Source organism: Vulpes vulpes, chromosome 2 (assembly GCF_048418805.1).
Source record: "Vulpes vulpes isolate BD-2025 chromosome 2, VulVul3, whole genome shotgun sequence".
Classification (NCBI taxonomy): Eukaryota; Metazoa; Chordata; class Mammalia; order Carnivora; family Canidae; genus Vulpes; species Vulpes vulpes.
This window is the reverse complement of record NC_132781.1, coordinates 153253671-153277715: the sequence shown is the minus strand read 5'-3', so window position 1 is coordinate 153277715 and position 24045 is coordinate 153253671. Positions and strand designations below refer to the sequence as shown.

General features: G+C 43.2%; 1 protein-coding gene across 6 annotated transcripts in view; it reads left to right on the top strand.

Annotated features, from left to right (window-relative positions):
* The first annotated feature begins 296 nt into the window (after nt 1-296).
* The window catches only part of DHDDS (dehydrodolichyl diphosphate synthase subunit), a 32435-nt gene continuing 8686 nt past the window's right edge, over nt 297-24045 (top strand). For 3 of the 6 annotated variants that reach the window (XM_072750669.1, XM_072750671.1, XM_072750670.1), the window contains exons 1-9: nt 422-550; nt 1049-1166; nt 2795-2911; nt 3824-3966; nt 6968-7084; nt 8016-8117; nt 8738-8770; nt 16058-16172; nt 18119-18226. In XM_072750669.1, coding sequence (XP_072606770.1) covers nt 1104-1166; nt 2795-2911; nt 3824-3966; nt 6968-7084; nt 8016-8117; nt 8738-8770; nt 16058-16172; nt 18119-18226 — 798 coding nt within the window. In that variant the 5' untranslated portion in view covers nt 422-550; nt 1049-1103. Of the gene's footprint in view, nt 551-1048; nt 1167-2794; nt 2912-3823; nt 3967-6967; nt 7085-8015; nt 8118-8737; nt 8771-16057; nt 16173-18118; nt 18227-24045 lie in introns of all 6 variants that reach the window. The other 3 variants (XM_072750672.1, XM_072750674.1, XM_072750673.1) reach the window with 1 other exon arrangement.

Below are 24045 nucleotides of genomic sequence, written 5' to 3'. Positions count from 1 at the left end.
TTTCAAAGTCTTGAGCCAGGACTCCATCGCCCAGTTCTCAGGCGTTCCAGCTAGTAGGGCATCGCCCAACTCCATTTCGCAACAGTCCTAACCTGCCACTAGCTGCTGAAAAGTTGTGCTTCGTCCTGGGGATCCCGGAATTCGCGCTCTATTACGGGGTAGCCCGCGCGGGGCCTCCCAACCCTGATCTGCAGATCTCCCAGCTCCCCCAGGTGATCAGGTCCCCCAGGCCGGGTCCCCAGCACGTGTCCCGGAGCCCGCACGCCCGTCCACGCCCCCCGTCACGTGAGCGCGGCTCTCCCGCAGGGCCCTCCCTCCGCCCCAACAGCCCTCCCCGGCTCTCGGGAGTGCGAATTTCGCCCGGAACGTTGGCACCGCCCCTCCTCCCAGCACGCAGGCGCAGGGTGGAGTCCCGCCCATTAGGTGACGGGGGCGTGTCCCAGCGCCCAACGATGACGTGTTCTTCCAGCGCCACGTCGTGAGGAAGTGGGGCGGTTGAAGGGCGCCGGGCGGTGCGGGGCTCGTGCCGTGTTCAAGCGGTGAGCTAAAGGTGAGTGGTGACTGGGCGGGAAGGCGGCTGTGAGAGAAGCAGAGGGGACAGTGGAAGAGATGAGTGAGGGAGTAAATAACTGGGAGACCACCGAGGTTGCAGGTGATGGGGGCGACACCTGAAGGGATTAGTGTGTCGGAGCGCAGAAGGGGAAACGGAGTCTCGGCGAAGATGAAGAAAGAAGAAGCCGGGAGGGATCAGGATGTGGGCGCTGTGATGTGGCAGGAAGCACGTTGGATGTTCAGGAAAAGTCAGTGCAGATACCGAGGAAGAGGGGATAGAAGCGAAGTCCACCAAGCCAAAATCAAGGAAGGACCTCTGCTCCGAAGTCTCATGGCTTATCAGCTCTGGATGGGAAAGAATTCGAGGCTTAGGCCGGTGTCTTTGGATCCTACTTACTACTAGCTACTTTCCACAGTCCTCCGGATAAATCTCTACAAAGTCATCCGAAGCTTTTTGCAAGCTCTGGTGATTTAGTCTCTTTCTTGTTCATCCGAGGTTACCTGGCTGGTGTCTTATTGTTCTCGGATCATCTTCTGCCAGGGCAGGAGCTATGTCATGGATCAAGGAAGGAGAGCTGTCACTTTGGGAGCGGTTCTGTGCCAACATTATAAAGGTGAGCCTCCTGGTTAGTTGGGCAATCTTGTGTCAAAACCTATTATTAAAATTGAGTGACCCATGGTGTTAGGTGGACTTTAACAATGGAACCAGCAAGTCAATGAATTGCAAGGTAGCTTCCAGGTCTACATTTCTGGCAGATTATTGTCCTAACTTTCACATTTTCAGGAACCCCAGGACCTCTCAATATCATTGGGCAACATCGACTGTTAGGTCTTTCTTATAGGGAGCTGAAATTTGTTACTTGGAACTTTAATCTGTTTTTCCTTTTTTCTTTTGGATTTAGATGGGCTAATCTTTCCCTGATGTGGCAGTATAGCATAATAGTTAAGAGTTTGGGCTTTAGAGAGAGACAAACAGAATGAAAGTCTCTTTATCTTTTATAAACCATGTGACTTTATATGATACATCAAAAAGAGCAGGGTCTAGCAGTTCTTAATTACTGCTATTATTGGGGCTGTTTTCAGCTGTCAGAAGATTCCAGTCATTCGATTTCCTACTTTTTACATCCGCAGATCTTGCCTCCACTCTTATCTAGGAATCACAACAGTGTTATATTTTCTGTATATAACAGGTTTCAGATTGAAGAGAGTCAGCCTGATTGTGTCTTTCAACTACAGTCTGTCAAGCAGTGGGTAGAAGTGAATCTATGAGTCAGCAAGCCTTATACCCCACCCCCCACACACATTCACACACAAATGCCAAGTGATCTCAGGCAGGCCAGGAAATAGAAGGCGTCTTCTCAGGGAACCACTGCAGTCATGTGTTGGGAAGAACAAGCTGCATGATTTTACTGGATTTTTTTTTTTTTTTTTTTTTTTTTTAAGAGTACACATGCAGGACAAAAGCTGAAAATGTTGGAGAGGTGAGGGGGATGCAGTCAGTGAAGAGGCCCTCCAGTGAGGGAAATTAGGCTCAGGAGTGAATTTTTGCTGTGATAGACAACAAAAGGCTGCTCTAAGGAAGATAAGTTTTGTTGGTCCCCAAAATGTCTTTTTTGTTTGCTTTGGAATGGTTCATGACATTTACATTTTGATGAAACTCTCAATGCTTGGCTTCTCTTGAGTAATTAGAAGAGCAACAACATTGGGCCCCTGTTCCTGTGTGGCAGCAGTTGGATAGAATGGATTCCTCTTTTCTGTGGAGGATATCCTTGCCACGGGGCCACAGCCATCAGTATCATTCCTGTGCCTTCCAGTTGGAGATTCATGAAATCAAAGTGGGGGGCCAGCACATATGGTTGAAAGATGAACTCTGAAAGCATAGTCTTCAGTTTGAATGACCACTTTGTCTTTTCTTAGCTGTGTGACTTATGCAAGTCACTTGACCTCTCTGAGCCTGTGTTTTCACCTATGAAATGAAGATAATACTATTTACTTGAGGTTTGTATGAATAAAGAAAACTGAATTGAAGTATAAAAAACCTAGCATAGTATTAGGCATGTAGTAAGTACTCAATGTAAATAAGCATATATAAATAAGTAAAAACACTTAATACCCATTTATTGAGCCAAAAGCTAAAAATACCCAGTTCCATTCCTCAGGGGGCTTTTATCATCTAACTCGAGCCTATTAGCTTTGGGTTTTGTGTCTCCCTGTGTGTATTGTTTGTCTTCTTACTTCACAGGCGGGCCCAATGCCCAAACACATCGCTTTTATAATGGATGGAAACCGTCGCTATGCCAAGAAGTGCCAAGTGGAGCGACAGGAAGGCCACTCGCAGGGCTTCAACAAGCTGGCTGAGGTGAGTGTGGGTGGCAGAAGCCAATGGGAACAGTCTATGGAGAATTGGGCTATAGCTACAAAATTAGGCCCTGACTTCACTATGGTTTGAGAGTATTTTTTTAATAGCTTTTTGCTTTGTCACTTATTTGCTTGCTATAGTTCTCATATCAACATTAACAGAGATTAAGTTAAATAGTGAATCATCACAGAATATTAGAAATAAGAACAAAATTGACTTCTCTTACAATCTTAGTAAATCAGCAGTTTATAGTTTTCTTTGCCTCACCCCGGTCCCTGAGTATGTTCTGCATGACTTAACATTTATCAAATTACACCTATATCTTCAGTAACCTTATTTTACGTGATATTTTGGCAAGTCTTTTTCTAGGTTGATATGTAGCTTTTCTAACTGTATGTTTTAATCCCTGTAGAATATTTTATTATAAGGATCTGACATCATTTGTTTAGCTATTTCATTATTATTAGATCTTACAAATAGTTCCATATTAGAATAAATTCTTTTAAGTGACATTTCTGGAGCAAAGGTAGGGTGACTATCTATCTGGTTTGCCTGCAGCCTTTTCAAACTGGGAAAAGTGCCAGACAACTTGGGTCATCACTCTAAGCAAAGATCAAGGGCTTTTTATGCTTTTAATGCATGCTGCAAGTTGGAGAATGTTAAATTTAACAACAAGAATGGAATATTGTCTGTTGCTGTGAAGCTAACTCTAAGAGGAATGGCAATATGGTCTGGGTGGATCTCAGCTTCCCAACACAAGAACGTGGCCTGATGCCAGGGCAATGATATATATATATTTTTGCCTTGAATGAGAAGATGTGGGGCTCTCTCGAATACTCTGAGGAGGTCTTTAGGTTTGTTGATCCCAGCTTCTTTTTTGTGACTAAGTAAGAGGCAGTTTTTCCCTCTCAGACTCTGCGATGGTGTTTGAACCTGGGCATCCTAGAGGTGACAGTCTACGCATTCAGCATTGAGAACTTCAAACGCTCCAAGAGTGAGGTAGACGGGCTGATGGATCTGGCCCGGCAGAAGTTCAGCCGCTTGATGGAAGAACAGTAAGATTCTATCAGAGGGGGTAGTATTTCTTAACTCCACCTCCAGCCCTGCACTAACCCTCAACTCTCTTATCTGAAGCTTAAGGAACTCTAAACCCTTTTAATGTTAGCTCTCTTTGATGGAAACTATGGCAAGCTAGTTTTTCTCCTCCCCCTTTTTAAGGGGGCATTAATCTGAGCACGTAAAGGTATTTCACAGAATTCAAGGACAAGTATAACCAGCCTCAAGCAAAACTGAATCTAGGAATTGAAATCTGTTAGATAGGGCCTTTTCCTACCTCTATATTCCACCTTTCTCTGTTTCAAGAGAGCATCCCTGAATGAACTAAAGCCCTTAATTAATAGCCCACCTTAGGTCAGGTATCTTACCCCATGACCAATATACTGTGATAGGGGTGTAGCATGAGAGAAACATTGAAGAAGTCCTTTTCTGCCATGCAGTTATCCCTTAAAAAGTTGCTGTATTGCTCTGCATATTCTCTTGGAAGGGACAGGATGATGTGTAAGAGGCCTTTACGGGGGAAGAGTCAGTATTATTCTTAACTATCACTAAGTTTAAGCTTAACTTAGGGAGCAATGCCAGAAAGGGACAAAGAGGAAGTTTGATGGAGATTATTTGCTTCAAAGCATAGAAACCTCTCCAGCTGGGACTGCCCCGGACTCTTCATTACAACCATTTTTCTGCCCAGCTCCTCCCCATACCAGGACCCAGGGTATGGGACCAGAGAGAACAGAGGACCTAGAGTACTAGTGGAGCTGGGCCTAGAACAGTTTTGTCATTTCTGTCCCCTTGTGGATTTGGTGGTTGGGGAGGGAGGGTAGCTAGGTTTCTCTTGGTTTATGTAGGATAAATAAGACTTGGCCACAGACCTTGCTTCCTGGTCCCCAGCAGGGTTCCCACCCAAGGGCTGGGGTTGGACGTGTTGGAGGCACTTTCCAGATGTTCAAGTTCTTCTGTACTTCACACGGATCTCACCTTTTTAAAGTGCTTATACTATGTGTCAGGCCCTGAGCCTAACATGTATTTTCATTTAATACATTTCATTTCTTTTAATATATTTAATTTCATTCACATTATCTTGTGAGAAATAGATTATTATCCCAGTTGTAGAGAGGAGGAAAGTGAAAACCAGAGAAGTTTAGGTCGTCTCTTGGGTACAAGATCTTTCCAACTCCAGAGCTGAGCTGTTGTCTACTACTTTGTAGTCTGAAAGACAGGAGGTAGTCTTACAGTTCCTGAAAGATCAAAATGCATAGCAGTAGAGGTGCTACTGAGATTGCTCGAACCAGTTAGCAGTAGAGAAAAGAGTCTTCAGTTCTAAAGTCCTGGACAGAATAAGAAGAAATCTTTTTATTTTTTTAAGATTTTATTTATTTATCAGAGACCTAGAGGCAGAGACACGACAGAGGGAGGAGAAGCAGGCTGAGCCACCCAGGTGTCCCCAAGAAGAAATCTTAACATTGGTTTTCCAACAATGTGCCGCAGAACCTCAGAGTTCTATGGAGTGGGTGTGCAAAGAAGCCAGAGGGAATGGGGTATCAGGTGCTCGTTGGCATTTGCCTATTTTATATATTGGGCTTCTGTTTAACATGTGTTTTAAAGAAAGAGTTCTTGGCTAAAGGAAGGCTGGAAAACTGCTGTCCTGGTTCAGTTTCATCAGTTGGGAAACAGCCATAGTGATTAGAAGTGAAAGGTGTGCCCGTGGTTACACAGCAAGCTCATAGCAAACCCAGGTTGGTAACCCAGATCTCCTCACTCCTCACCAGGGCTTTTGCCTCTCCTTCCCTATAGACACCACTCAAGTAACCTGCCTGTTGTCTGAGAATAAGCACTTTCATGTACTTTAGTTCACTCAACACAGGGATGGTTATCACCCCCAGTTCACAGGGTGAGGGAAACTGAGGCTCAGAGAGGCTAAGTGTTATACAAAGTCGGCTAGTAGGTGCTGGCTCTAGGACTTGAATCTAGCTATTTTCATTCTGGTTTTACCTTAATCCCTATACGTATGTCTACTATAACAGCTTCATTGGATTCTCAAAAACAGGTGGTTAGATCTTGGTTCCTCTGGAAGAAAAGTGATATGGGTTACAGAGTGGATCAGCTGTGGATGTGGCCTTGCACTCTAGATCAGGGATCTCCAGGACTTGCCTAATACCCCAGCCTACAAGGATATTTCTTGTTATTAAATTCCCATCTTCCAAACACTAGTCATTGAGTTTCTCTATAGCTTCCCCAGGTGAGAGAAGCTAGTTGGACAACTGAATTCGTGCCTGCTGTGCAGAGTTTGGGATTACTGTATGAAAGCAGATAAATGCCATGATGAAGAGGACAGGCTCTGGAACCAGACTCCCTAGGTTCAAATTCAGCTTTCCACTCACCAGCCACCTGATGTTGAGCAAATTACCTAATCTCCCTGTGCCTCAGTTTCCTCATCTGTAAAAGTGGAATGATAATGGTATCTGCCTCAAAGGCTGGTGTAAGGATGGAACATGTTGATGCATGTAAAGCACTTAGACCAGTGTCTGGCACTTAGTAAACAAAATTAATGTGAGATGATGCTGTTACTGACATATTTTACCAGAAGGTACAGAAGTAACGAATAATATAGCTCCTGCCCTTGAGTTTTTCACTTGTCAAAATGGGACAGGATATATCAAGTGTGACTTGCCGACAAGGACGCATGAAGTGGTGTAATGGAAGTGGTAAAGAGTTTCAGGTTCTCAAAATCAGGCAGACCTGGGTTTCAGTTCTGATACCGCCCTTGATGGCTGTATGACCTTGGGCAGTCTGTCTGGCTGTCCTGTCCGAGCTTCAGTTTCTTGCTAGAGAATGGGGAATGTGGCAGGCTCTGGCCAGAATCATTGAGGGGACATGGTGAAACACCGCACATGGGACAGTGCCTGACACACAGGGAAGCACTCAGGACCTGGGAGTGGAGTGGTAGTAGTTCTCCAGCTCCACAGGCTCTCTGTCCCAACCCTGCCTCCTTTTCCTGATCAGGGAGAAACTGCAGAAGCACGGAGTGTGTATCCGGGTCCTAGGTGATCTACATTTGTTGCCCTTGGATCTCCAGGAGCTGATTGCACAAGCAGTGCGGGCCACCAAGCACTATAACAAGTAAGTGTTCACATTTCCCCTTAGTGACCTGTAGCAGTCTTTGACTCCTTGCTAGCTCGAGGGAGACATGTGGGGCCTCTCTGCATATGGGGTCTTGGTCTGCATTTGGTACAAAAGACAAGGAGAGGTTTGGGATGTTTAGAGACTTCCTCTATCATCAGGGCAGACAAGAGATGGTTCTTAATAACTTGTTAAATGTGTGTGTACTTATACATACAGTTTTTCATCCTCCTCCTCTATGTGCCTACCCCCCATGATAGATGCATATGCATATATATATATATATATATATATAATCATCATTATTATTATTTTACTCGACAGAGGATAGGGTGGAAATGAGCATTTAGGGTGGGTAAGCTATGGATGTGGCCTTGAGCTCTGGATCAGAGTTCTCTAGGACTTGCCTGATACTCTACATTATAATATATATTCTGTCCTTGAAGACAGATCCTTTGAGAAGTTCTTTTTCTGTCCCACTCCTTTAACCTGTGGAGAGGCTGACATTGGGATATCATGCAGATGCAGAGGCAAACAGCGTTCAATAGTCCAAACTTCATTATATGTGCCTTTGGAATATAATATGTATTTGGCAGTGGATTGGATTTCATCAAGTTTCCTTCCTGTTCTACTTTGTGCTAATATCACAGTGGATTCATATCCTCTAAAAGCTGTTTGGCCACAGAAGGACAGGGTTAGGGGGTAAAAGGGTCAATTAGGGTTCATCCTATTACAAAACAAATAATGTGTCTATTCTAAGAAAAGTTGGAAAATGCAAAGAATTCATTATCTTACCTTTCAGAGATGTCTATGATTCACATTTGGGTGTGTGTGTGTGTGTGTGTTCTTCCGTGGAAGCTGTACTCTGTAAGCTGTGACTCCACAATCTTTAGTCCCTGTCTGCTAAATGACTCTCTTCTTACCTTCTTAGGTGTTTCCTAAATGTCTGCTTTGCTTACACATCCCGTCATGAGATCAGTAATGCTGTGAGAGAGATGGCCTGGGGAGTGGAGCAGGGCCTGCTGGATCCCAGGTATCACTAGTTGTTTATCATGGTAACCGATAGGGACCAGGTGTATACCTCCTAAGCCTTGTACTTGGGCCAGAAGTCCCATCACAGATGCATGTAGACAGATTTAGGGGCATGATTCTTCCCAGAGAGAGCTTAGGATAGGCTTATTATAGCCTGCTTCAGAATTTCTGTGTTTACCACACCCCAAGAAGCCCCAGAAAAATGGTGTAGCAGGTAGCAAGGCTGTGGCACTCACTAAAAAATAATGTCCTTAACACCTGAAACTCATACAATACTGTATGTTAACTATATTGGAATTAATTTTTTAAAAATATTTTATTTTTAAGTAATCTCTACACCAAACATGAGGCCAGAACTTATGACCCTAAGAATAAGAGTCTCATGCTCCATTGACGGAGCGAGCCAAGTGCTAAAAATTTTTTAAGATGTCTTATTTGTTTGAGAGAGAGAATGAGCAGTGTAGAGGGGCAGATGGAGAAGGAGAAGGAGACTCCCCTCCAAGCAGGGAGCCCAACTCGGGGCCAGATCCCAGGACTCCAAGATCACGACTTGAGCCAAAGGCAGATGCTCAACTGACTGAGCCACCCAGGTGCCCATAATTTTTTTTTTTTTTTTTAAAGGATGCCCTCCAGGTGCCTGGGTGGCTCAGTCAGGTAAGCATCTGACTTTTGCTCGGGTTATGTTCTCAGAGTCCTGGGATCGAGCCCCATGTTGAGTTCTATGCTCAGTGGGGAGTCTGGTTCTCCTTCTGTCTCTCCCTCTGCCTCCCCCTTTGCTTGTGCATGCTCTCTCTTAAATAAGTAAATAAAACCTTGAAAAAAAAAAAATGTCCTCAATGGGGCACCTGGCTGGCTCAGTCAGTGGAGCATGTGACTCTTGATCACAGGTATATGAGTTTGAGCCCCATGTTAGATGTAGAGATTACTTAAAAAGTAAAATCTTTAAAAAAAATAAAGATGACCTCCTGCCCTTTAGCAGTGTTTTTCCTAGAATGATTTTTTAGGAATGTGGCTTGTTGAGGGTATAGTCCTTTAGGTCTTTTGTATCACAGTTTCATGCAAGATTTCAGGTATTTTTTTAAAGAAGTATTCATTATAAGCAGCATGTGGAATCCTATTAGAGGGGGAGAGACTTTGGAAGCCATCTAGCCACTCGGTCCCTTCATGTTACATGTTAGTGTAACATTTGGTAATAATATTAATAAACTAATAATAGAAAGAGTAAAGTACCAGCAAAAATAAGTACCAGGCAATATGTTATGTTCTGTATTTTATTCAGTTATTGATCTCATTTGTGAGAGGTTCATGTGTTTTCTCCGTTTTATAGATGAGAAAACTGAGCTGAGTGTTAGGGTGGCTTTCCCTAGGCCATTCTGTTAGTGAGCACTAGAGATAACTCATCTCTAGAGCTGATTTCAGAGTGCTCGTCCTTTTCCTGTCGTCTAGGACCTTGGGACTCAGGAATTTGTCTGATTTCCTTCTTGGGCATAATTTTATTTACCTGGGAAACTAAATTAAAAATCAGAAAGTTGCTCTGAAAATGGGATTAAATAAGCAGAAAAGGTGTTAGGAAGTAGATAAAATCAAGAGGCCTTGATGGGCTAAGTCTGGGAAAGGACTGTGTTATGATTATGAGTGACTCCTGGGTTTTTGACTTCCAAAACAGTGCATAGTGGTGCCTTTCCCTGTGCCCAGGAACCCTGAGGGAGGATTCAGTTTGAGGAGGAAGTTCAGCAGTTTAATTTGGAATATACTGTAGAGGTTTAAAATAGATATCAGGTCAGCAGTTGTGAGGAGAGGTGGGACTGGACATATCAGCATGGGGGTCATTTGAGTAGTTGGTAACCAAAGCAAAGAGGGTGTGAGGACATTGAAGAGAGTCTGGGTTGAGAAGGGGCGAGGGCCGAGGATCGAGTTTTAAGAAACTCTTAAATTCTGCTGGCTGGGTAGAGGAGAAAGAACCTTAAGGAAAAAGGTGGGAAGGCAGGAAGAAAACCAGGCAGTCAGTATTACAGAAGCCAATAGAAAAGGGGAATTTGCTGGTGCAGGTTGGGAGGATGCAGGCATTGATGGGGAGCAGAGTGTCAAATACTATAGCGAAGTCAGTTAAGCTGTAGGTTGATAATGAACTGTTGGGCAAGAAATTAAGATGCTGGTTAAGTCAGTGGGGGGGCAAACAGGAAGATGAGAGATAGAAGACAAAGGGGGTTATATGAGTACTATAGGTTATTGTGATTTTCTAATTCTTGACCTTTGGAGTGATTTCATAGTTCACAGTATTATTGTGCTTTCCAGTTAATGTTTCACTTAAAGAGACAAATGTTTACGCTGAAAAGAAAGCCAGCTTTTAGCAAGTAGATTTCTGTGCCTTCATGCCTAGGACTAGGACTCTGATCTTGCCTCTTAGTTCAGTGTACTTGATTCTCATACCACCACAACAACCATTGACCTTTACCTTCACCTTCTTGCTCAGCAAGTTTTCCCGAATTCATTTTCTTTGCCCTGCATGGCTTAGGAATTTACGCAAATGTGAGATTAGTCAAGCGGACATGGTGTGGGTGGGGCAGGGTCCCTCAGGTAAGGAGGCTGCAAGCTTAGGAAGGTTGATGTTCTACTCAGACTGGGCTAATCAGAGCCCCACTATGCACATACTTTTAAAAAGGTCACACATGTTCATCAGAGAGGATTTGCAAGCTACTGGATACATAAAGATGAAAATTTAGATCTTCCAGGATCAACAACACTCTTGGTAACACTTTGATTTTAAGTGTGTCTTTCTAGCCCTTTCTGTTTGCTTAAATACATGTGTGTGAGTTTAATCAACTGAATTGGTTTTTCCCATCAAGTTGTGACCATGTCTGTTACCTGTATTTGGGTTCCAGATTGTTTGGAAGCACGTTGTCAAAAACTGTATTAGCTTATAAGTTCCTCACATTCAGAAAACCAACATGTATTTATTTCTGAGATCTCTTTTCAATGATTCATTCCTTGGTTCATTTATTCAAACCTGTATCAAGTCTTTCTCTGTCCCAAGAAGGTCCTATGTGAGAATACAGAGATGAATGTGTCATGGGGCTTGTCTTCATGCGGCTCACAGTCTGTTTCATGTACACACATAAGTAATCCATGGTGCTGGTTGCTACAGTAATGGATGCGCAGGGCACAAGCCGGTGCTGACAAAAGTAGTGATCGGTTGTGGTTCGACGTTCAGCCAGAGTCATCTTTTTAAAACACAAAGCCGGGCAGCCCCGGTGGTGCAGCAGTTTGGGGCCACCTGCAGCCTGGGGTGTGATCCTGGAGACCCGGGATCGAGTCCTGCATCGGGCTCCCTGCATGGAGCCTGCTTCTCCCTCTGCCTGTGTCTCTGCCTCTCTCTCTCTGCATCTATGAATAAATAAATAAAATCTTAAAAAAAAAACAACACAAAGCCAATAATGATATAAATACTTATAACAAAACAAATCACACTCTGAACACTTTACAACCTGGATCATACATTTTTCACTTGATGCTATAATATGAGCACTTTGCCATGCCTTATTTTTTTTGTAATTTGTCATATCATTATTTTTAATGGCTGCAGAATATATCTTGCTTTAATTGACTTAACTATTCAAGTTGTTGGTTATGTAGGCTGTTTCCAGTTTCTCTATTACAAATAATGCTACAATTGAAATATATAAACTTAATTCTGGTCAAAATTCTGGATTGTTATCTTAGGATGTGGGTCTGGATGTGTCCATTTCACCTTATTTTTGCCAAATAAAATAGTAACCTACTCTAATTTTATAGGTGAAAGTTGGTATTTTACTTTTATTTAGAAATAATAGAAATTATTTCTTGGGCCATATGTTGGCTCAGTTGGTAGAGCATGAGACTCTTGATCTCGGGGTTGTAGGTTCAAGCCCAATTTTGGGTGTAGAGATTACTTAAAAAAAAAATTATTTCTTAAAGGTCTTCATGTAGACGGCTAATGCCATGATGGGTTTTTGTTGGCCATAGCACAGGTGTTCTATTTTCATTTTGTCAGTTTTATCTCCTTCCCCCCCCCTTCCCCAGAGTTTACCTCATTTTGAATAAGAATTCTGCCCATTGCCTAAAGTAGGTGGAACAAACCTTTGGCAGACACATTTGAAACTCAGAAAGCTTAAGTGGGGATCCAAAGTTACACAGCAGAGTTGTGGAAATGGAAATAACATTTTTTCTTCTTAATTTACATAGCACTTTTTTTTTTTTTTTTTTTTTTAGAGATTTTACTTATTTATTTGACAGAGCACAAGCAGGGGGAGGCAGAGAGGAGAAGGAAGAAGTAGGCTCTCCATTGAGTGAGGAGCCCAATGGGGGGCTCAATCCCAGGACCCTGGGATCATGACCAGAGCTGAAGGTAGACACTTAATCGACTGAGCCACCTAGGCAACCCTACATAGTACTTTATAATTAGTTCCTAAGATACACTCAAATCTGTTACTTCATTTGTTTTTGGTTTTTTTTAGGAGGTGGGGCAGAGGGAGAGAGAGATCTTAAGCAGGTTCCACACCTAGCATGGAGCCTGACACAGGATCAAACTCAAAATCCTGAGATCATGAACTGAGCCGAAATCAAGAGTCAGATGCTTTTTTTTTTTTTTAATTTTTTTTTAATTTAATTTAATTTTTATTTTTATTTTTTTTTTATTTATGAGAGACACACACAGAGAGAGAGAGAGGCAGAGACACAGGCAGAGGGAGAAGCAGGCTCCATGCACCGGGAGCCCGATGTGGGATTTGATCCCGGGTCTCCAGGATCGCGCCCTGGGCCAAAGGCAGGCGCCAAACCCCTGCGCCACCCAGGGATCCCTTTTTTTAATTTTTTATTTATTTATGATAGACACAGAGGGGGGGGGGCAGAGACATAGGCAGAGAGAGAAGCAGGCTCCATGCACCGGGAGCCCGATGTGGGATTCCATCCCGGGTCTCCAGGATCGTGCCCTGGGCCAAAGGCAGGCGCTAAACTGCTGCGCCACCCAGGGATCCCAAGAGTCAGATGCTTAACCAGCTGAGCCACCCAGGAGCCCCCATTACTTCATTTGATTTGATCCTCACAGTAACATATAGGTAGATAGGTCAAATGTGCCCATTTTAAAGATAAGAGAGCTGAGAAATTATATTGATTGTATAGGATCTCAGAATTCTTAGAGAATTAAGACCATGCTACCAAGACAAGAAATAGAGTCCTACGTCTTACAATTCATAAGTGAATGTTGTTTCCCATGTGATGGTACAAAAAATAAAGCTCTCTCTGTGATTTGCAAAAAGAGGACTAAGAGATGGAGTAACTTACTCAAAGTTAGACTCTCATTTTAAATACTCAGCCCCAGGGCACCTGGGTGACTCAGTCAATTGAACCTCCAACTATTTATTTCGGCTCACGTCATGATCTTGGGGTCCTGATGAAGCCCCAAGTCGGACTACATGCTCAGCAGGGAGTCTGCTTGAGATTCTCTCTCTCCCTGTCCCTCTGCCACTCCCCCCAACTCATGGTCACTCTCTTTCTCTCTCAAATAAATAAATAAATCTTAAAAAAAAAAAAGAAAAAAAACGACCCTCAGCCCATCTCACTGCTTTTTAAACTGTGCTCCTGGAAGAACCTTCCCACCAAGAAATTTTATCTTCTAGACCCTTCCCAAGATACAAGTCTTGCCACTTGGAGATTCCAAATTCTGCCTCTTGGTGCTTAGTAGGACAGGTAAACAATGTTCTTAGAACCAACAGACACTAGCCTTACTCATACCTTCTTTCTGTGGATAGGAGTGTTTTACTTCAGATAAATGGTGGGAGTTCCCATTCTCTGCCATTCCATCTCCTTTCTAAAGTCCATCTGCTTGGGAAAGTAGCTCTTAACAGACACAAGAGAGCTGATCATTTTTCTGTTTTTAAAAGTCCTGAGTAATGTGGATTTTTTACAGTGTTTCATGGTCCATATGACTTAAAATTTTTAAAAGTGTTATTTAGGAATGCCTGGGTTGCCCAGTCAGTTAAGTGGCTGACTCTTGATTTTGGCTCAGGTCATGATCTCGAGGTTGTGGGATCGAGCCCTGGGTCAGGCTCTGCACTCAGAAGGGAGTCTGCTTGAGATTCTCTTTCTCCCTCTTTCTGTCTTTCTCAAATAATAAATAAATAAAGCTTTTAAAAAAATATTCATTATAATAAATTCAAACAGTAAAGCAGTACATAAACTAAAAAAGAGATAGTCTTTCCTTCTTTTTTTTTTTTAAGATTTTATTTATTTATTCATAGAGACACAGAGAGAGAGAGACAGAGGCAGAGGGAGAAGCAGGCTCCATGCAGAGAGCCTGACGTGGGACTCGATCCAGGGTCTCCAGGATCATGCCCTGGGCTGTAGGCGGCACTAAACCGCTGCACCACCGGGGCTGCCCTAGTCTTGCCTTCTTATCCAACCTTCCAGAAGTAATCACCATTAAGAGAATGGTGCATCTTTCTAAACTTTGTTCTTTTTTTATATATATGTATATTTATGTATGTGAGTAGTCGAGTATGTGTGTGTGTTTTCTGCACTGTATATTTTCTTTCTTTTTTTTTTTAACTAGGCTCTGGGCTCAACATGGGGCTTGAACTCAAAACCAATCAAGACCTGAGCTGAGACCAAGAGTCGGATGCTTAACTGAGTCACCCAGGCACCTCTGCATTGTATATTTCTTTTTGCTTTTCTTTCTTCTTTTCTTTTCTAAAGGTTTTGGGGAGGGGCAGAGGGAGAAGGCGAGAGTGACTCTGAAGTAGGCTCCATGCATAGTGTGCAGCCCAAAACAGGGCTCAAACCTATAACTCTGAGATCATGACCTGAGCCAATCAAGAGGCGCTTAATTGACTGAGCCACCCAGGTGCCCCTGCACTGTGTGTTTTCTGATGCTTGTTTTTTTTTTTTCCATTTACTGTTAGATCTGAGACATCTTAATGTGTTTAGATTTATCTTTTTTTTTTTTAAGATTGTATTTATTTTTTCATGAGAGACACACAGAGAGAGGCAGAGACATAGGCAGAGGGAGAAGCAGGCTCCGCGTAGGGACCCCTATGTGGGACTCGATCCTGGGACTCCAGGATCATGCCCTGGGCCAAAGGCAGACGCTCAACCACTGAGCCACGCAGGGGTCCCTAGATTTATCTTTATTAAAAATAGTTGCATTAGTATTGCATCAAATTGCAGAGTCAGATATATCCATTTTATTTTTGTTATTTTTAAGAATTTATTTATTTATTTGAAAGAAGGGGCACACAGGTGCAGGGTGGGGAGAGGCAGAGGGAAAGGGAGAAGCAGCTCCTGGCTGAGTGCAGAGCCGGACATGGGGTTGGATTCCAGGACACTGAGATCATGATTTGAGCCCAAGTTAGACACTTCACCAACTAAGCCACCCAGGTGCCCCAGATGTATGCATTTTAAAAACAAAAGATGAGGGATGCCTGAGTGGCTCAGCGGTTGAGCATCTGCCTCCAGTTCAGGGCATGATCCTGGGATCCGAGATCGAGTCCCACATAGGGCTCCTTGCAGAGAGCCTGCTTCTCCCTCTGCCTGTGTCTCTGCCTCTCTCTGTGTCTCTCAGGAATAAATAAATAAAATCTTAAAAAAAATAAAATAAAAAAACAAGATGCTTTAAGTGAAGGATGCATTCTACTGGGTGTATCTGGTTTTAGGCCTGTAGTGAAATGGCTTTGGACAAGTTAATTTATCTTCTCTTGAGTTTCAGTTTCCTTATGTATAAAATGAGTATAGAAATACTTTATGTAGTTGTAAGGATTAAAGTCATACATTCATTTAAATGTTAAGGGCCTCTGCCTATATTGGCTAAGTGTTCTATAAACTGGGAAGCCTTATTATATATAAGTTCACCAGGAGAATAATCCAAAAAGAGATGTGTGCTTACTTTTGTCTCTTCCCTACTTGCCTTAGTGATGTCTCTGAGTCTCTGCTTGATAAGTGCCTCTATACCAACCACTCTCCTCATCCTGACATCTTGATACGGACTTCTGGAGAAGTGAGGCTCAGCGACTTCTTGCTCTGGCAGGTAAGTAATTTGCAACCACTGCTGTGTTTGTGTCAGCCTGAAAACTGTAACTGCACCCATAGGATGGATTTAGTGCGGCTCATCCCCACTCCTAGTCATGCTGATACCAGAGAACTATTGGAGAGGAAGGAGTTGAGGGGGGACGTGCATCCAGGCTGTGCCTGATAATATCTGCTGCCCCTTCCTCCTCGGTCCCTGACTCTGCCACCTCTGTGGTTCTTGCTCTCTAAAGTGCCTAGAGGAAAATCAAGGCTATCCAGCTGTGGTGGAAATTTTACTTGTGTCCCTGTTCAAAGCAGTAGACTTCTGCATTGTGTCCCAGAGCTTTGGCTGCTGCCCAGGTGATCAACAGGTACTCCAGCCCATCTGGGCTAGGATCTTGCCTTGCAGTCACGGGTCTCTCTCCTTCAGATTCAGCGGCTGTGTCTATGCAAGCACAGACCACAAGGGATATAAACTATATACAGACTCTTTCTTAGGGGCCTGCTGCTGCCTCTCAGCTCAGCTCTTACCCCAGTGTAAGTAGTCCTCCAAAAGCTTGTAGCCAAGTTAGTTTGCCTTTGCTTGAAAATCTCCATCATCTGTTAATTTGGCCCCCAAGTAGCACATGGCTGTTCAAGGAGAGGTTGGAGGGACTCAGCTTTGAAGCAACTTCCAGAAATTTTAATGGACCATAGTCTTAATAGATTTAGCTACTGAAGCTACTTTTCAGTCTTTGGCTATATTGAAAGAAATAATGCATAGCTTATGGTTCAGTGGCCTATTGTGTAGGTCAGATCGTGTCTGGAAAGTTTACTTCTAGACACTGAGTTTTAAAAGACTGCATTGGTAAACTGGAGGATTTATCAAAAGTGGCCAACCTGCAATTCATGCCATGTTGTAGGGAATGAGTGCAGGATAGCAATCTGAGAAAGGGAGGCATGGTGGCAGTTTATTCCCTAAGGAAAAACTGAGTTCCTCCTGTGTGCTGGGAATATGGCAATAATCAAGTCAGAAATAATCCCTGCTGTTCTATAATTTATAGTTTGTTGGTAAAGGCCAGAACAAGTCATTATAACCTTGGGGACAGATAACAGGCAGCTGTAATCTTGTCTTCAAATATTTGAAAGAATGTCACTTTGAAGAAGAAACAATCCTGTTCCAGAGCGAAGACCTGAGACTTTGGCAGAGGTTCCCGGGAAGGTGACATTGGTTTAGCATAACAAGCTGTCTGACAACTAAAGTTAGCCCTCTTGAGGCAGTGAGTTCTTCTCTACTGAAGGTATCAAGCAGTGGCTGTCAAGAAAGTTTCAAAAGGAATTCTCACATCAGTGATTATTATTAGGGTTCACCCAGCTTTGTAGTCTCTGACTGCTTTATGTACATTATCTTGTTTAATTTTCATTATACCCTAAAAATCAGCTTTTCTTACTACCCACTTTTACAGTTGAGACCGAGGCCCAAAGAGGTTAAGTAACTCGTTTCAGGTCAAATGGATGGTAAATGGTGGAGCCAGGATCCAAAGCCAGGTTGCCTGGACCCAGAGCTCATGGTCTTCACCACCCTGCTACCCTGCTACTTAAAAATAACAGCCTCAGCTACCATTTGCTCATTGCTGACTTTTATCAGACAACATGTCTCCCAGATGACCTCTGAGGGCCAAGAGCCAATAACATAATCCAGATGTTATTTCATAGTCCTAAAATTGGCTCTTAGAAAAATCCTGGTGGGAATGTTGTTCTAGTCTTGCTGTAGTTCTGCCTTGCTGCACGCAGGTGCCTCAGATGACCCCTCCCCATGAATGAGGGACATTGGGGCTGGCTGCAACAGTAGCTGCAGCTCCAGGTGCCTGGGCTGTCTCAACTCTGGGCTCCTGGGTCGTGCTCCTCCTTTGGAATCCTGACCAGAAATATGTTTGAGCAACATGCTATTACACTATACTGTCTTCCTTCCCACTGCTTTCCCAGACTTCCCACTGCTGCTTGGTGTTCCAGCCAGTTCTGTGGCCAGAATACACATTTTGGAACCTCTGTGAGGCCATCCTGCAGTACCAGATGAACCATAGCATGCTCCAGGTAAGAGTTCAGGGCTGACCTGACTGGATATCCTGGAAGAAAAGGTTAGCACTGATTGACCACCAACTACTTATAGGAGGCATTTGCTAGTAAGCATGTTAATGATGATAATAGCTACTACTTATTTGTTACGTGTCAGGCACTGTGAGCATTTGATAGGTACTATCTCATTTAATGCCCCCAAGATCACAATGGCATGGGTATTATCAGCCCCGCTAGTGCAAGTGAATACAAAGAAATTCTTTCGTTAAGGACATATAACCAGTAAGAGACAGAACTGGGATTCAAGTTCCATGTCTTTAATCTCTTTGCCACAGAAAGACAGGAAAGACTTCAGAGAGATTGGCCATTCCCTGGCCATTTTAAGCTAATAAAAGATTGTAGAAATTATAATATACAAATTTCATGCCTCTTCCAGAAGGGATTAAGAACAAAGTAGTGCTTTCTATTATATAAAACTATGTTCTACCAACATTTGCAGTTATATTTCAATTTTGATCACCACATCCTAAAACAGGCTTTAATAGGAGGCAGTCACCTGCATCTGAATAGAATTCTTAATAATAAATGGTAGTGTGTGTTGTGGTTAGTTCACTAGCTGTTTTTCATGTAAGTTTTCTTACTTAACCCTTCCACCAATCCCACAGGTTTGGTGTCTTCATTTTCCAAATTTGGAAACAGAGGAGCAGAGTAACTGTCTCAAGGCCACAGACTTTTAAAGCCAAAGCTGGTGCTGTTCCTTGAGTCTAGAAAGATAATGGCCAGAAGGAAATAATGATTTAAGTCAGGGCTTCTTAATCCCTTGGAGAATCTGGTAAAAAACATAGAGCATTTCCCTAGAAAAATTGCACAGATCATTCTAACATATGGCATTTCACGTAGAATTATACTCGTCACTGAAACACTTATATTGCTACCAGGGGCTCAAAGAACTCCTGGAATTTGTCCATGAATCCCAAGTCCAGAACTCCTGGAATAAATCAATCAAATCATGTGCTTGGTTACTAGAATATAAGGAATTGAAAGAGGAAGTTCTGTTAAAGTGAAAAGAAAAATAGCAGAGTCTCAGTTATCCACCATCAGTGAAAAATGAATATCAGATATTTCCACATGACCAAAGCTCTCTTAAGAACCAAAACTTTAAAAAAAAAAAAAAAAAAAGAACCAAAACTTTTTTCTATCCTTTTTTGATGGAAAACTTTCTGAAATGTGTCTTGTTCATAATCATTGACACCTACTATATACCAGACACTTGCTGATAATGTTAATTAGAATAATCACATTCTAATGATGCTAATAATAATGTTAATTAGAATAATCACATTCTAATGATGCTAATAATGATGGCAGCACAGCTGCCATCTTGAAGCCCTTCATTGGGCAGTGATGCCCTTGAAGAGTGGGACTGTTTACCTTAAGCTAGATGGCCTCCAAATACTTGGCTTTGGGATTTCATGTAAATTTTTGTACATCCTCTGTCTCATTTTCTACCATTGTTTATGGCTAATTTTGACAGCATCCCTCCTCCTCTTCATATTGACTGTTTTAATTCGGCTATAGACAAGGAAACCAGCTAGTTTAACTTGTTAGAGTTAGGTCTATAAAGTGAGAGTAAATTGGCTCTGAGGATGTTGGTGCATGAGCTTCTACGTATGGATACTCTTGCCTCTGATTTGGCTGCTCCGAAGCCTTTTATAGTAATTTCGGGTCTCTCAGATGCTTTCCTACATGGCTGTCAGAGGAGTTACTTTCATTCATTGCATAAATATTTATTGAGTATCAAATATGAGTCAGGGGCTATATTAAGCATAAGATTCCTACCTTTGTGGAGCTTATAGTCTTACTTGAGTTAGATAATAAATAAGTAAACAGATATATAAGAAAATTTCAGACTCTAATAAGACAATGAAGAAAATAGAGTAATACGCTAGAACACAGTGAAGAAAGGAAGAGGTCCTCAATGAAGCAGTCAAGGAAGGCCTCTCTGAGGAGGAGTTTTTAAGCCATGATATAAAAGAAGAGAAGCAGCCAGATGTGTGAAAATCTGGGGGTAGAGAATTATTGTCTACAAAAGGAGCACCAATGCAAGGGTACTGAGGTTATCAAGTCTGGGTCTTAGAAGAACAAAGAGGCCACCATGCATGAGGGAGAAGGGTTAGAGATGGGGCTGGGTGGGAGTCAGGCCTCTGGTTATATAGGGCCTTATGGGCCATGGTGACAGAGCTGAAGAATTGTGATCAGAGGAATGACAGGATCTGATTTACATTTTGCAAAAATCACTCAAGATTTTCGGGATAGGGGGCAGGAATCAGGGACCAAACTTGTAGAGGATGTGCCTCAAGGTCAAATAGTGGCTGTAGGGAGGATGAGGGCTGAGTAGATCGAGATGGGAAAAAAACAAACGTTAAGATAGAAACAAATGAAAGTAACTCCAAGTTAATAATATAACCCCTAGAGGGAAGAATTAATTCAAGTTATCTGAACATAGTTCTCTGACTATACATCTTTGGTGGGATGTATTCGAAGGATAATACAAACTGAAAGGAAACTTAAACATTATTTAAGAGGTTTTTATTAGCAGTAATGTTGATGATGTAATTTTGAAACTCTTAGGTATCTCGGAAGACAAATCAAATTGAGTACAAATATTAATGTTACTAGGAACCCAGACATTGAGGTTTTGGCCTGGGCAGTTGGGAGGATGGTTCTGCTGTTTCCTGGGGTGAGGATAGGACATGTTTAAGGAGAATCATTAAGAGTTCCATTTTGTACCTGTGAGTCATAATTGCAAACATTTGAGTTCTTACCATATCAGGCAACCTTTACATAGATTCTGTGTAGTGTTAGGAGGTAAATACCATTGTTATTACCACCATTTTTAAAGTGAGGGAACCACAGGTATAACAGAGATACTATCCTGAACCCTTTTTCACCGGGCCTCTTGGGGATCCTGACCAGGCTTTATCTACCCAGAAGTCTTCCAAGGCTCTGTTTCTAGAAATCTTAGCACTTCAGCAGAAGCAGTAAGGATAGATTCCAGACTAACAGCATCCTTGCCAGTGTGGCCTCCGACCAGGAAGTTGATCTTCCCAGCGTCTCCCTTTCATATCCCCTGAGTCATGACCAAACTGGACTCTTCATGGTACTTTGTTCAGTTCCCAACCTCCGTGTTTGTGTTCCCAGCCCATTTCCCAAATCCCCATAGTTAAAATCTGAGCTGCTCTGTCTCTACGTCCAGCACAGAGTGTCTCTGTTTCTACAGGAAGTCAGGGCAGAGAGCAGGGAGGTGGCTTCTAGACCTAGAGTAGCTCACTGGGATGAGCATACCCTCAACTCAGGGAAGCTAAGGGAAACAGGGACTCAGCTACAAGTTGTTTGGGGCTAGAGCTTGGTATCTGAAGGGCCCTTGGCAGTCTTCAGGTGATCATGCATCAGCTGTAGGAAATGGCTGATAAAGGGAGGAAATGTTGACTCAGAGGCAGTAGGGCAGAAAGAACACATCAGCAGGGGAGGGGTAGGTGGCAGCGCAGAGCCACCGAGCCTCCGATACAAGCTGCATTAATGGAAGTTCCATGAGGGGTCCCTGACAGATGAGGGACCAAGTGTTTGGTCCATCTCATCTATAAGAATAGTATTATAGAAGATAATGCATTCCCACTAAACTTCCTTTGATGCATTTGTCAGAGATTAAACATGAGGCTGGATCATTTGACTGCTTTATTTCTATTTTATACTATTTCTTCAGGTAGTCACAGTCTTCTCCTTAGGAAGAGTTAAAAGCTTGAACTTTTGTCTCAGACATCCCTGACTTTGGCCAAAATCAGGAGATGCTGGACCCTGAACAGACTGGGCCACCCCAGCACTCCAGGCAGGCATTCTTATTGACATCACTTCTCTCATTTTACAGATGAGGAAAATGATATTCTGCAGGGTTAAGTCACTGCTGCTTGCTAATTCTGGGACTGCCTGGAGTTCTGGGAGTGCTTCAGTACATGTATTTCTGGCAGCGATAGCTGTCTCACACAGCCTTCAGGAGGGCATCCCCCATGCCACTGACCTGGACATGTTGACTGTGGCAAGTGGGAACTTAGGGGAACTTAGGGGAGAACCTGTCATTGGCTAATGAATGTTTTGTAACCAAATGCCTGCAGCCTCTTTCCAGATCCAGACAATCTTGCAGAGGACTTGAGGATTTATGTACTGGAGGGGCTTACTACATCCTGTTCCCTAATTCTGCTGAGGAGTGAACATTAGCAGAGAGGCTTAATGCTCAATAGAGGTTTAGATGAATAGGTCAGAGCCCCATTTCTCCAAGGAAGCTCCAGGAGCCCTTGTACCAAGATGACATAAAGTCTGTACCAAAAATCACTAAGGAAATTACTACTACCCCTACACCTGATTGGTCATTATATAGGGACAGTAGACAGTGTGGTCAAGGAGAGAGAAATTGACTGTGAGGACTTCTTGAGCCTGGATTTTCTGAGGCTGAGTACCTGAGTAAACTTAGAACACCTATGAAATGTGGAAGTAGGTCCAGACCATACAGAGGCTGGACAGAGAGCCATTCATACACACCTGGCTCCCCATGCCACCCCTACAAAGTGTAGCTTACCCAGAGGCACAAGACACATTTCCCATAGATCTCTCAAGAAGCTACCTTAGTGGAGGAACCAATGGAACTTTAGCCCATTCTGTGACCTAGGCCATGTCCCTCCCCCTGCTCAGCATCAGTGTCCTGGTCTGTACAGTGGGAAGGCTGGGTGGGGTTGGTCTTTAGGAACTCCCCTGGCTCTGTCATTCTAACAGTGAATCACTGATTCCTGGCAATTAGGAGCCAGGCTATCCCTTGACTCCAGCCTCCCTGCCTGCACTCAGTCTGGGGATGCCATTCAGAAGAAGCCTGAGTCTTACAGAGTGTCTTTAAGCAGCTCCATGTTTCTTCCCTCTGTGGCTGGGTACTCCCCTCCTTTCTGTCCTGCCAGAACTTAGGTATTTAGCTCTAGTCACAAGCAGTGGTGATAGAACAGTTGACCATTAGTTAATAGCCAGCCACCAGGTTGGGCATTTGTTTTTTCATTTTTCCTCAAGCCACCCGTAGTACAGAGGTCTCACTTTGGCCTGGTCAAGCTCTTTAATCAATTCCTTGTGTCTTTGCCATTATTTCCACTGCCTGATACCCTCCTCCCCGCCGTACACCCCACCTTTATCTCAATCCTCCCCATCGGTTAAAGCCCAGTGCAAATTCTGCCTGTCCATAAGCTGTCACTGTTCCTTGACTTTCATCAGTGACAATGTCTCTTTTCTCTGAGCTCCATGACCTTTTTTCTCTTGCCTCACTGATGACCCTTACCACATTCTGCCTTGTATTATGGGACTTTGTATATAGATCTGTGGCCTAATCAGCCCATAAGCACATGAATTTCTGAGACCATATCTTGTACATCGTAACTCATAAGGTCCTGTATGCAAAAGCCAAGGTTCCTCCTGACCAAGGCCAGGAAGAAGTCCTTCTAGTATGATGGAAGGCCTTCACAGCAACTTCTCAAACACCTTCTAGTCTTCGTAGCTCCATGTGTGAGTTCATCACCCTAGCAGAAGAGTGCCCTTGAATGCCTGGGTTCATTCAGGAGCCTAAGGGACTTTCCAGAATTTCCATTTGTCGTCTTTATTCATGCAGTAAACTTTAATGCTCAGAGACCCTAGCAAATCACTTCCCTACTCTGAACTTCCATGTCTGTCTCCAGCAGATAAAAAGTAGCTCCACTGCAAGGGTCAAGTGCTTTTGCATGTGTAAGATATTCTTTAAAGGGGGAAGACCG